Here is a 14,832-nt window from a genome sequence, read left to right as displayed (position 1 = left end):
TCCTCAGCTACAACAGAAACCCAAACAAAAATCCCTATTAAACAGTCCTATAGCTAACCAGTTGCAGTGACCGACTTTTTAATAGTTAAACAGGCAGCTTTGTGGGGAAATATCAAAGTGAGAAATGGCAGGACTTGAAAGGAAGTTGCTTGTATATGAGTGGCAGTTCAGAGCTTGCACTGATACAGAAGAAGCCATCAAAAGAGCCGTATTACTGCTAATGGTAAATTCAGCAACCAGCTTTTAGAAGGCAGGTCTCTGCCTGCAAAGTCTTCCCTGCAGCAGTCAAAAAGTGCCAGTTAGGATTTTCCAATGATAGATATTTTTCACCGGAGAAATACCGATTTGTTGAAATTGTCTGTGGGGAAAGGTCATCTTTGGATCAGCTCCCAGCTTGAAATGTTTCCAAGAGCAAAATAAAATAAAAAAAAGTGAGATGGTTTTTGGAAAGTAATGTTTAAATAAAAAATTATTTTTTTTTTAATTGAAATGCTTGTTCAACCGAAACCTTAAGGAATTTAAACAGACAGAAAGTAAAATTTAAAAACTGAAATAAACCTGGAAATTTTATAAAGGTGGAAATTTTAGACTCCCAAAGACTCCTGGAAGACAGGAAAACTTGTCTGCACATCTGTTAGAAACCAGTCCCGAGAGAGGTCACAGTCCGGAAACTCTCAAGCTAAGAGATATCTGCTCGGCTTCTGATTACAGGTATTACAATGGCATCTATTTGAGAACGGGGCCTTACTGTGCCAGGTGTTTTCTCTTCCTCAAAGAACTTGCAATCTAAACAGAATCCTGGGAGCCTGGAGATAAAGGAGGCTTTATCCCTCTGTTACAGGAGGGAAGATGAGGAACAGAAAGGGATTAAATGTCTTGCTGAAAGTCTGCTGGGAAACAGGCAGAAATGCTGCTCAGAGCTCTGGAGTCCTCTGCTCAGTGTCACAGCCACGGGCTCACGCTGCCTGCTCTGGCTAAACTTCAGGGTAAAACCAGAAACAACTCCTGGGATACTCCCAGGAACATGTCTGGCTGTGGGCCTTCCCACCTTTCACAGCTTTTCATATTTTGTCACAACACATACTGTTTCTGAAGACGGTGTTTACCTTACGTGTAACTCCATCCCACCCGTGTGCCAGCACAAACTCGCAGCGTGTGAACCACTACGACCACTCACACGCGGCTCTAGGGAAGTAATCTGTTTTAGTTTCTTTAACTCAGGGCTGCAGCTGGAAATGAGAAGAAGCCAGACTTAATTCAGCCAGCTCTTTGCCCACAGGCAGTAAGTCTAGAGTCTGCTAGTTTCTGGGCTACCTATTGCATCACCACGGTTACTAAAATCAGCGTGATTCTGCCCAGTGACCTCATATGGGCTCAGTGAAAAGAAAGGGCTCCCAATACTCCCCCGTCTCAAAGGCTCAGATTATTACCTATAGGATGGAGCTTCCAAATCTCCAAAGCACAAAGAGAATACAATGAATAAAGATGTTCTTCCCATCAGGGAATAACTCTACAGAAGCTAGTTCTCTCCCTACACCTTGGATTCATCCAGAAAAACAAACACTTATTTCTCCTGAGAATTCATTTGTTCTTGCTGCCTATTGCCCACTGGAAAGAGGAACCTCTTATTTCTAGCAGCAGAATTAAGCCACCGTGAAACCAATTTTGCTGTCAAAATGAGGGGATCATCAAGAAGGACTCAGAAAGAGTAAATATCCTTAAGGAAGAGGAGCAAGACACCACATAACACGCAGGCATGCTTATAAATAGGCTGGCTTTCAATGAAGTATCAGATCTCTTTTCTTTTGCCAAGGTTTTGGCTTGGCATATAGCTAACCGTGAGAGAAAACGTGCTTATAAACATAATCCTCATTAACACCGCTTAAGTACAATAAACACACAATTTACACACGCTTTCCTGTTCAAAACACTACGTAAATGTTCGTGAAGCCTCATAGCATGCTTCTGAGGAGGAATTCTTTACACAACAAGGTGAGAAAAAACGACTCCAATTTCTACACTGTCACTGCCTTCAATTTTGGGTACATAACTGACAGTCTTGAATGGATCACAAGTTTGCCACTGCTATTAGATGGAGCTTCTTGCTGTCGAAAACTAGATGAAAAGTGCTCAAAATCAGAATCCTGTAAAATTGGAAGGCATTTTTGAAAAGGAGCCATGTGCTGCCCCAGACGAGATAACTGTGAAGCTTGGATACACGTAGCAGTGGCCAGCTGCTGACCTTTCTCTAGAGCTGATATTCCAAGGAACAAGTGGTAGGTCCAGTAGTGGAAGTATCTGTCCATCTGTCCAAATGACAGACCGGATCCAAAAGTCAAGGGAAGGCTTGATAAAGAATCACAAGGGCTATCCTAGAATATTCAGGCAATGGTCAATATCCACTAACTTCTCATTTTAACAAAACTGGGCAACAATCCCACAAATTCATAATGTGTAATTTTATTCATTAATGACAATGTAGAATGGATCTCTTTACTGTTGGACAGAAAGTATCTCAGACTGTATTACAAAACCCAAATCATATAATCTTCTTAGATCCAAGTAGAAAAGCTTTCTTAAAAACATTTCCCTATTTTCACTACCTGGTGATCACCTTGTTTCTTCAGAACATGCAGAAACATACGTGCACATTATGCTTTTTGGATGGACCACTAACCTGCCTTCTTGGAGCCAACAAACGAATTTAGAGTTCATTCCCCTTTATATTAGTTTTTTCACTTTATTAGTTCAATGAACGACCTCTTCATCAAAACTTGTGTGGGTGGAAAGTCACCAACATCAGACACAAGTGTATAAAAGCAACAAGATTGTTTTAACTCTTGAGGAAATGGCCCTTGACAGTTAAAGAACTCTTAAGGAAATGGTCCTTGAGAATTAACTGCTTTCCGGTGCTACTCTTTTCCTTGGAGAACAGTACAAAAAATTCAACATAGTCATTTCCGAGATTTGTTAATGTTCTGTATCAGAGAAAACAAAACAAACTGAACCTAACAAACATGAAGTGTGTCACGCTGGGTTTGGTTCTCTGAGCAAGATGGCTTGATTTGCACCACTCCAACTACCAACACAAGGATCCCACAGGAAATGTACCCTTTTATATATGGAGTGACGCCAAGAGCTTTTGTGATCTACAGTTAAAACATAAGAATGTTTCCCCTTTGTCTTTCAGGGAGAAAGGCAAAATCTCTGTCAGCTTCCAGAACACTAACTTACCATGACACACGGCTCACCACAGACAGATCTGGATGTCTACGGTCTGAAATAAATTAACTGGTTATAATCTTCAGTCAAATAGCCTTTCTAACAGCAGACGAAAGCCGAAGGACTGGCAAAATCCAGAGCGCTCATGTTTTGACAATGTTAGCAAAAGGAAAACCAGGCTATTCAAGAGCTGCCCACAACACACTTAGAGACAGGAAGATGAGCCCTGACCTCTCTAGAGAGGATGCAGCAGGGATCTTTTGCCAAGTGTGCCATCATCTCTCAGAGTAAAACTGCTCCTAGGGCTCTATGAATGGCTCTGCAGGATAGATGGTAAGAGACAGAGAAACATAAAAATTCTTCTTTTGAGAAGGGTTTGGCCGACTGCAAGCTCTTCACCCCTTTCCTGTGAGGAAGTTAAATTGGAATTAATTACTTTTATACCAGAAATGTGCAACGCAGTATCTGGAAATTGTTCCAATCTGGGGCAGATACAAGAAACCAGTATTTTAAGAAGTGAAGAGTGGACTGAGATGCCTGACTGGAAACACTTCAAGGAGAGCAACCTTTCGAAGCTGGTAGAAGCTCAGGGCTTCTGGAAAATCACGCAGCTTCCCTGAGACTCGAAATCAGATGCTAAAAAATGGACACCTTCAAACCCATTATTTCATTTGAAAGTTTAGGCCATGATTGAAGATCCTGAGCATGCGTCGGGATGAAAGAAAAACTGACAAAAGCAGCAATGGCAGGGACACTGCACAGAAATGCAAATATGAAGGGCTAGTAATGAAGCTGGTCACAAGAAGCTCAATAAACCAGAACGGATCCTGCCAGAAGAGCAGTGGCAGACTCCCATACTGCCAGAAAAGGCACAAGTGAATAGAAATACTTTTTTCTACTGTACATTGGGAAGCAAAAAATGAAACACAAAATCACTGTCTCTGGTTTTAGCAATTTCCGGTGCTCTCAAGGCAAACAAATGCCTTCTCCACTGTCTGAAATATTTCTTTGCAAAGCACCAGTTCTGTTTAATTTTTTTTTATATACCTGGAATTAAAGTAATAGTCACAAGAAAGAGATTGGAAAGATAGTATTAATGAGACCACAAAGTAATTTTGTGGCAAAGCAGCCTATGCTAATCTTTTCAGTGCCTTTAGGGCATTTACGAAACTAGCTCCTGTGGGTCTATGATTCATAGACACAGAAATTCAAGTAGAAAAAGACAGGCTTTATCCACCTTCCTACCAACACAGAATTCTTTCTCGCTGTATGTGCTCATCAGTTTTGCTGAGCCCAGTTTTCAGCATCTTAAATGAGAGAATTCCACTGTACATGTTACATCAGTTGAAGAAATCACGGAATTATCTTGACATGGTCAAACCTGGAAGAAGTAGAGATGTGGTACAAGGCACTTGAACAGAGTCGCTCCTTTGAATTAGACGTTAGAAATTTTGTACTTTGACTTATTACTGATTTCTCCCACAGTATGCTTAAAAGAGCTGCAGCTAATCAACTATGTCACAACCAGAGCAGCCATATTAGCATGGGATTGCACACGCCGTGTGTTAAGTGCTGCTCTGAGGTTCACACTACAGGTACCCCCACCAAGAAAAGGCTTATGAGTTCACAGTATTATGCTATCATCTAGCTGAGGAGAAAATATCTGACCATGATGAAGGAAGGGCAAGAGCTTCAGGCAAGTTTCATAATCAACCTGATCACTTCCACCTAATATCGTGTTTCCAACTTAGAGCCTGAAATTCTGACCTTGCACTTTGCAACATCGATCTCGTATTGTCTTCAGTGAGAGTAACGTTCACTCAGTAACTTCCAGTGAACTCCTTGAGCCGTAACACCTGATTGCAGAATAAGGAAAGTATTGATCTTTTAAACAACAGGCAGTGCTGTCCATTAAAAAAAAAATGGAAATTTAAAGAATGAAATCACAGATTGTGTTTCTTGGCTGTGGGAAAAGAGAAGGAAGGGACAGTAAAATAAATATAGATACGTACACACACTGTTCAGATGTGGTTGTGAAGATTATGGGAGTTTTCTCTTGAAGTGTTTTGCAGATGGGAAGTTCCCAGAAGGCCAATGGGAGAGGTCTGAATGCCCTTCAAGCTTGTTATACACTATTTTCAGGCTGATACTCAATCGCATTTTGGCTAATTTTGTTAAGTTCAGACTTCAGCTGTAGATGCCACATCACAAGGCTACACTAATTCTTTCTCCCTCCCCTTGTGTCTCAATAAGAAATGTAGGATTTCCAAGTTCAAGTGCTTGATTCTTAAGAGGCACTCTCTATTATTTTTAAGAGTTTATTATTTTTATATTCTTAAATTTCCACATTGTATTTTTATAATTTTATTCTGGTTCCCCTCTCTCTTTTTATTTTTCTTTAAACCACTGCACCAGAATGTGTTTTGACCATCTTCCAAACTGAAACACGTACAAAAATTTCTGAAGCATTCCAATAATTGTAAACTGGGCTGTGCTGCCCAGGCAGGAACTCTGCTTCTCTCTCTTTCTTTCTCTCTCTCAAACAAAAAGTATTTCCACTGAAAATAAAGAGAAAAAGGTCTTTTTGCAACATACAGCAGCAGTGAAATAGGACACTTCAGTTTCATGTGAAACAGGCAACGTGAAAATAGTCTGAATTTTAACAACCTACATTAGGAAAGCTATAAAATCTAGTATGGCAATTAAGTAAATTGTTACCTTTACTTCTAAAAAAGAAAATCTTCTCATTTTCTTTTAGAATTGCCAGGCTTCTGTCCTGCAAGAGTCAAGAAAACCAAACCCATCCTTTTCCAGAGTTATTATTATTATATTTACACAGAAGCTAGAGTGTGTAATGGAAAATTATGTAGACAAAGTCCTTGGTTGTACAGAAAATGACAATGCAACCTATTATTTTCAGGATAAATCAGCTCCCAACCTAATTACCATGTTCTTGTAAATATTCTATACATTACTAAATAATAGGGCTTACTATCATTGTCTGGATCTTGCCAATGACTCTGCAAAGGAAAAACAGACAGAGGCCCATTGATTCCCATGCATGGAGTCCAAGAGTCCACTCCACCAGTCTCTTTGCAAGATCAAGACCACAGAGAGACCCACAATTGCTTAATTATATTCACAACCATACCATCAAATATGAAAACTGAAGGGATATGTAAAATCCATTTGATTACTACAATTGTTGCTCTTCCTTTATTTTGTTTTTTGGTTCCTCTCCTTTTCTATTTTAGCCCAGAAATACAGTCAGTCTCCTTTGGCTTACAATCAACTTTTCTCCCTTGTTCTGTGCTGCTGCTCCGTGGCTCGTAGATACTGGGAGATAAATGTATTTGTTAAAAAACAACTTGAACTTAAGAATAAACAGTAGAGCCAATTCTAGCTGTTTTAATTTTTCTAAAAACAGTGTCATGTCAAAATTCACATTCCCAGTTACATCCCAGTTGACAGTGTCCCTTTTTCAGAAAAAAATCTCTGTGTAGCAACGCTAATCTCTTTCCACATGCCATTTTAGCCTAAGCACAGTTTTGACTCAAAACAAGACTGAAAGATAATGGTTATGTAAAAACCCGCAAAAATGTGTTAATAATAAATAAGCCAAAAGGCATATAAAACAAAAAGCCAAACACTGGATACAAGAGATAGAAATCACATTTTTTTCCATAAATATAATTGCAGTGCAAAAGCCTCTGTTAGTAGGCATGCCAGTCTGAAAAATAAACCCAGTGCTCTGATTAAACACACAGTATATTTTCGTGTGAGATTATGAATAATGTGTTTTTAGGCATTTCTCGTGGAGAAGCACCATCTCTGCTCTGTGAGAGATTCAGCGTAAACCATCTGTGTGCTTTTTCTCTCACTGACAGCACTGCTAAATAAAGGGGACAGCAAAGAGTTAAAGTCTGCTCTCTGCAGAAGTCTTCATTGCTTGAGTGGGGTTGAAGGTTTTTGCTTCCTCTCATGTAGAGGTCAAATGAATTCACAAGACTTGATTCATAGAGCAGTGTGGATCGAAGAACAGAGGTCAGACAGGTTCAATTTCCAGTAATTTGCACAACCTACCACGTTAGCCCTGGACTCACGTCAACACTTTGCAACCAGAATCCCAAAAGATCTCTGTGTTTGGGGCACGCTGATAATGCACTATGCGGTGTCTAATGTGCATTGCTGTTCAGTTTTTTCCGCAACTCGTACCATGATTTTGTTCTGAGTTTGTGCATGATACTGACACCTATTTAATTTCTACCAAAAGTAACTTATCTCCCTCAAAATAAAGATCACGGCGCAAACTCTTAGGTGGGCCAAAAGCTCTTCTAGCCCTGCAAGGGGCATGACTGTACCATGTCCCACGTAAGAACAGGCAGCACGGCTGGTATGGTAGAAGCACATTTGTATGTCCTGCTAGATAAGCTTCTCATTGATCAGACAATGCCAACACTTGCAATGGAAAAGATTAACAGAAAGCACCATGTGAAAGCACTTTTGATCCCTTGACATATTACTGCAGAAAACTATGTAACTTAGATATGAAGGGGGAACTACTGAAGGGTCTTGAGATACTCATTAGCACATATGAAATCATCTCACTTGAGAACTGCCCAACTTCTATTTTCTTATTCAGTTCCTTGGATCAAAACTATACTTCCACAGAGCCATGAAAACATGTACTTTCCTGATGATGAGGAAGGGCTCACCCATCTAATACTCAGCTTAAAGTTAATCCAAACCCAGCCACCTTGACGTATCTCAAGCCAGTAAACTACGAGCAGGGCACACACCAAAATGGACTTGCATTCCCTCAAGGGGCTGGCAGGTAATCTTGCCATTTATTATACATACAGTATCATAATAGAAACGGTGCTTTTCAAACAAATAGAAATTGATTATTCCCTGCCTAACAAGCATCCAGTCCAAAAGCCTGATTCCACAGCTCCTCAAACAGGTGGCACGCACCAGTAAATCTTACCTATCACGGATGTTACAGAACCAGATCCTAAATTATACATCTTGGAGATCATAGATTACCAACAATAGGCTATGACTAAGGTGATTATTGTATACTTATGCTGTTAATTAGTTCATTTTTTAAAATTTCAGTACATTAAAACATAGGTGCAGTGTCCGAGCAAGTTAAAAAGGAATGTCAAGAAGTATAGTCTATGTAAAGCTGAGGCTACCTCATATGTTTTCATTTTTGTTCTGCAAATTCGGAGCACAGTAGCTGCAGGATAGCTGGTTTGGCAAACTTATCATTCTGAGGGCTACTATTTTGTACTAGGGCATCTGAGTTATCATTAAAAACAAACATGGAAGAATAATTTCGGAGATTCAACCTGAAAGGTCTGGATAAGGTTGAATATCCACGGATTAACTATCTGGTTAGACCAGTGTCTGAGGGACAAACACTGCCAAGCATTTAGGCACCTGACTCTCTCTGACGGCAAAGCAGATTACATTCCTTTTATAATTTGAGCCTTGATGCCTTTAAGGGAAAGGGTTTACTGCACAGAAAGTCTCTGCAGTTTCTCAAAAATGTCGAAATTTTGGATTCATCTAATCTCTGAAATTCACTCTACAATCAGATTATGTGGCATTTTTGAATATAGGTCCTCTAGTTTGCCTGACATAACTATGTAGCTCAACTATCTCCAATGAAACGTTATAATGTAACTCTTTTATTAAATAAGAAAATAGACAGTAGACATACGTAATCATAAAAAGATTGAGCAGGCTCATTTCCTGAAGTTTATTTCCTTTTCGTAACAAATATTTACTGTCAAATGTTTATTACTTTTACATTTGGATTTTTTTAATACTTTATTGAATTAAAAATACCACATTACCATTGGCTAAAAGAGGAGACGGCTATATTTGCCAATAATTTCTACAGCTAATGCCAATGACTAGTGCCAATTTTTTTTGGTTCATATTTTTGTAGACAGCTTTGAGACTTAGGATACAAGTATTCTGCAGATGAAGCATGAGAAACGCAAAGGTGAAAAGAACAAAAACTTTGAAGGTTTAAAAATTAAAGCTGATCATTTCCTGTAAAGAATTTCTTTCCATAGCCTTCAAACACCAATTCGGAGTAGTGTAGCAGGATGCAAATATTTACTTAAATTAATGGCATGTGACATAATTGATCCAAAGCTTCACAGTGTGAATACTAACTCTTAACGGATGTCTGTAACAGAAATATTTCTAAATAAATGATTGCAAACTGCTTTTAATCTGCTGAAGTTCTACAAGGCTTTTCATTAGAAAGTACTAAAGTCCTTACGAAATATGCTTTTCTTTGGGATACGCTAAAGGAACGAAGAAGGGAAAGAGGACAGTTTTCATTGTGTTGTAAAGATGTCAAATAATAAGACCGGTGACAAATCTTGGGAGCCACAACCACCTGCTGTCTGTATCTTACAGAGAAGGACAGGGCTTCTTGGCTTGTTATTCTGGCGAGCAACTTGTCCCTGAAGCAATTCCAGACTGGACATGCACTTTCCGCATGAGAAATGCTGACCACCTACCAATAGGCTGACATTCTCATTAGACACTGGACCATCCAGAAACAGAACGTTTTTTATTGCAACAGGGGAAATAGCAAATAGCTATTCCAACACCAGTCAGACTGGGTGACACCCACACAAGTGGAAGAACTTGAATCATCCCGGGTAGATGTGGGGTTTTCTTTACGGACCTATAGTCTAACACTTTGCTTCCAGTACAGTAGTCCTGGTGGTCTGCATTTTCTTGACGGAGCTGGAAAATACAACCTACCCAGATTCTTTTCTTATTGATTTATATTAGCTAGTTTCCAAATCCAAAATAAATAAAACAGCAAATGTTAAATTAAGAGCATGTTTCCAGGACTTGCATGTGTTCAAGAGTTTTAGTAATTTGGCACTTAGAGACCTCAGTTATCACTAAGTATTATTTTCTTTGTTAACACTGATTTAAGATCCCAAGACTGTTCTAAATGGGAATAAGAGGCATCTAAAACATACAAATGGTTAGTTAATGACAGCAAGAAACCTGCCTGCTTCATGCTCGTCTATACAGGACAGAATGCTGCCAGCTGGTGCTGGTGACAGGACACAGTGCTTCATTACTTTCTCCTGAATACCTCCGAGGCCACGCTGGAAGTAAATATTTCTCCAGTCCCTATCTAAAGTGCGATGCAGAAAAGCTCTGGTCAGAATGAAGACATCTAATTATATACAAGACCTTAGGAAAAGTTTAGCTACCTAAATTCCAGAGGACAAGTCAGACAGCCTCATCTCAAATACGGCCTACTTTTAGAGACACCAAAAATCAGTGTTTGCATTTTGCCAACCAACCATGTGATATAAGCCATGTTGCACCCACATCCTGACTAAACATCATGCTGCTTAGAAAACACACAGGAAGGGGCCTAATTCTGCACAAATCTCTAAACGGCCTAATCAAACAAGCAGTCATTAATAATTCCTTGGCACAGAGTTACAGTCAGCTCCTAAGAACACTGTAGCGGTCTGAAGGTGAGGGCTACTGAAAGATCCAGTCATCTAAGCCGACTCTGTGGAAGTAGGCAAGAACTCTTGTGAGAAGAGACTTTTGACCTCAGCTGAACTGCCAGCAAAACAATCTCTACCGAGTACTTCAGCAAAACAGAGTCAAAAGGGAACTGTCTGTAAATTAAGACCAAGTACAAACAAAAGTTTTCCTGGGTCTGCTCTAGGAGATTAATAAAACCAGTGCGGGGAAGGAAGGAGGACTGCGTAAGAATGTGCTGTTGACATGAAAGTCAATGGGAGTTTGACTACTGATTTTGTACCAGTAGTAGCGAACACACTGAAAATCCCATTAAATAGTTCTGAGGAAAGTACAGAGTCCTTTTCTTCCCCAGTACTTGACAGCTTTATTTCCACTTCCCACCTTGTTTCCAGGTACACCCCACGAGTTCTTACCTCCATATTCTTACAGAATGTAGCATTGGTCCCAAAAAGTATCTGGCACTGTTCATCAGCACTGTAGTGCATTCCAGGCAGCTTGTGAGGGAGCCGCACTGCGTATTGGCTTCGGGGGTCTGTTAACAGCAAGCAGGTGCTGACCTTGGACCTGTGGAGTGTAAGAATTAAATACGCCTTTACGGGAAAGCACCTTTGAACTGGAGTGTTAGATCACTGCTGCAGAGAAGCTGTCGTCCTCTCTTTAACAGGGAATCTGATGACCTCCCCTGAAATGGTGGTGACTTTTCACAGTGTATGTCTGGAAGCCCTCTAAATCATTGAAAACTATGGATAGGAATGCCCTTGGGAACTCACCACTGGCCCCAGGCCTCAAGGCAGAACCAGCTATGTTCACATCATTCTGGGTTAAACATTCGCCTAAATTACTGCTAAAAATCTGATGGAGTCTCAATTCTGCCCTCAGAATATCTCGTCCAAAGCTTCATAAGCCTTACAATGACTACTAGAAAGTCTTCTATCATGGCTCACCTGAATCCCCCTAGCTGAATTTTAACCACTTGACTTCTTTTGTTATCCATCACAGACATGAAGGAAAGATTTTTCCCTTTGCCTTCACAACAACCTTTTACAAACTGGAATATCACTTTGTCATCTCCACTCTATAAGGGACCAGAGTGAGCTCAGACGCAACTTCTTTTTCAACTTCATGCCTTTACAGTAACAGCAGATACCCCAGTTTCTTTTATTATTTTCCTTTCTCTCTCACCTCTAATCCCCAGAGTGGGAAATTTTCCACGGTGAACCCATTCCTAACAACAAAAGCACCGGCCACTGTGCCAGACGCTGTTTGTCAGAGAGCTGCACTGTAGGTTTAAGATCACAATTACAGAGTTCAGACAATTCTAGTGCTTGCTATAGTACATGAGAGTTAACAAGCAGCAGGATAGAAATCCTTCCTCAGCTGTTGAATATGATGAACTGAAATATGGATGCATTGGGCAAGAAATTTGTAGTGAACTGTTTAAGACCAACGCTCACTGAGGAATGAGAATTACCTCCAGGCAAAGTAAAGTTTCCATAAAATAAAAGTTATTTAATAACAAGAATGACAGTAAAAGCCACAGCACAAAGCTGGCAGCAGAGATTTTTTCAGGCTACCTAACCACAGATTTTTGTCAGTGCAAATATGAAGGGCATTTTTTGTAAAATGAAAGTGATCCGGGATTGTTTTTAAGAAACTATTAGTACATTGACAACTGCATATAATTCTTATACCTCTCTGCAAACCTCAGTTTCAAAGGGGCTACCGTAATGGAGACAGATTCAAACTTGCACGCCCTAATGACACATGCACACACTTTTTTTTTTTTCTTTTTACGGAAAATTGTTTAGACTTTCACTTTCAAATAACGCATTGGATTCTTGCCTGATAGGATTTTTGTTAATCAGCACAATCCTTACTTTAGGAAGTTTTCAAGGTCATCGCGGCTGCATGAAGACCAGGAAAGGTCACTTGGGTTCCTGCCCTTCACCCATTCTCCAGACATAATATGAGACCTCCCTGCGCAGGGCTGATGATCATCATCATGGCTCATTCCCATGCTGTTTGATTAAAACAAAACAAGACAAAAAAAATCTATCAAGTTACGATGTGGGTTTCTCATTTCCAATTGGACATAGTAACGACAGTCTTAGCAATTAACAAGTCTAAAACAGGTTGCACATATAACACAGAATCATTCACCTACTGCTCTGGGCACCTGCTTCACGAATAAACTACAGGTTCCTTTAATTTATCCTTTTCCTTAATTTCACAAAGGTTCTAGTATTTGTGTGTTTTAAACTTTTAAATGTTTACGGACTTTCCTGACAGGAAATGTAACTATTTGAGGGTTCATGAGAAGTGAACTTGGAGACAAGATGTAGCACAGCTGAAGGATACCTGCGAGAATATCAAAGCTAGTATTTATTGAAAATTTTTGACTGCTTTCCCAAATCTAGTGGATATGGTCCCTATAATCACACTAAGAGAATGGTCAACAAATTAATACTAGAGATGGGCGAATTTTGTTGTTGTGTCAGTGTGAATTTGGAATATCTCTACCGTTAGGAAAAACATTTCTCTAGATTTGTGGTATTGTACAATCTCTGTCTCATGTAACTTTGAAGCTGATCCATCTTTGAGTGGTGGGTTGGACCAGATGACCTTCAGTGGCCCTTCCAACCTACATGAGTCTATGACTCTGTAACAGCAATGCTCAGAGAGGAGCCTGCGGCACAATCAAGCCTTCATTTCTGCACGCACTGTCCAAACAAGCACCAAGACTGTCCCATGCCAGTCTCAGCCAGAACAGAATGTGACCTACTCAGCAAAACAAACCATCTAAACAAACAGCAGATTGTGTAGTATAAACATACATGGAAGAATTCAAACACATTCAGTGAGGATTTCAAAAAGTATTCAGAAATAGAGAAGTATTACTTTAACCTCCATCCAGCTTCCACTCAGGACCCTTCTATCGTTAGTGGAATCTCTACCGCTGGGCTGCTACAGTAAATCACTGTTCAGAATAAATCTCTGTTGCCACTACAGGAAGGTGATACTCCTCTGCTGGAGGTTAAGCCTTTGTGAAGAGCCTTCATGGTGGCAAAGACGGGATAGCTGATGTGACCAAGTTCACCTGCTACATCAGTGAAATGTCGGAAGTCCTGACCGGCAGTCCTACACTCAGCCCTTTGCACCATGCTGCCTGGCAGCAAAAGTGAGTTAAGGGTTTCCCCTCCTACTTTGAAGTGATCATTAAAATAATTTTTTAATCATACAGAATAATAACATTTTGACACATTAACTTTCTTCCTTCCATTCCACTGTGAAATGGAAAATGGCTTTCAGACAAAAGATGCCTCATATGGCCAGTGTCACTCTCTAGCAAAATCACAGTCACCAATTAGGGGCTGAAAACACACATTAGTAGGAACTCACTAGGTCTCCAGCTGGCTGGACGGAGCAAGCCAGGAGCAGTCCTTTTAAATATGGTGTCACACTCTGTAATCCATGCTATTTCTCTACAAACCAGAGGCTCCTGTTTGCTTTCTGACTATGCTCTTGGCTTTGCTTTTCTCCAGTTTTGGGACTCAACTGTTCAAAGCCTAAACACAACATACATTTCTAGTTGCAATGAACCAAAACCGACTTCAGCAGTTTGATAATTATGGCTTAGATTAAACCACCATCTATGCTATTTTTAGCTTAAAGTGAAGATTATATGGTGGAGTCTATTATTTTAGGTTTATCTCCAGGGACATTATTATTTCTAGCAAAACTACATTTAACATAATTTTTAGACTCAGAAGTTCCTAGTTATTCTTGTTTTTAAACATTTGTGGGTTTTGAACACAGCACAAACATTAAAATCAGGCACATTTTGTTTGATGCACGCAGGAATAATTTAACAGTCTATTAGTAACTCTAACTTCAAAACAGTAAAGAGTGAAATTCCTGCTCCACTGAAGTGAATGGGAGTTTTGCCACTGACTTCAATGGAGCCTGGATTTCACTCCAAATATTTTACCCATGTTGTTTCTACACACAGAGAAAACTTCACATGCTAGGAAGAAAGTTCCAGCAGTATTCCTCCAATGC

At 39.9% G+C, this 14,832-nt stretch overlaps 1 protein-coding gene across 2 annotated transcripts in view; it reads right to left on the bottom strand.

Annotated features, from left to right (window-relative positions):
* ADAMTS17 (ADAM metallopeptidase with thrombospondin type 1 motif 17) overlaps positions 1 to 14,832 on the bottom strand; it is a 187,474-nt gene that overhangs the window by 80,922 nt on the left and 91,720 nt on the right. For both annotated transcript variants that reach the window (XM_074601294.1, XM_074601293.1), the window contains exons 9-10: positions 12,651 to 12,791; positions 11,187 to 11,337 (exon numbers count right to left, since the gene is read on the bottom strand). In XM_074601294.1, coding sequence (XP_074457395.1) covers positions 11,187 to 11,337; positions 12,651 to 12,791 — 292 coding nt within the window. The remainder of the gene's footprint in view (positions 1 to 11,186; positions 11,338 to 12,650; positions 12,792 to 14,832) is intronic.

Source organism: Larus michahellis, chromosome 9, assembly GCF_964199755.1.
Source record: "Larus michahellis chromosome 9, bLarMic1.1, whole genome shotgun sequence".
Taxonomy (NCBI): Eukaryota; Metazoa; Chordata; class Aves; order Charadriiformes; family Laridae; genus Larus; species Larus michahellis.
This window is presented reverse-complemented; position numbering and strand designations above follow the sequence as displayed.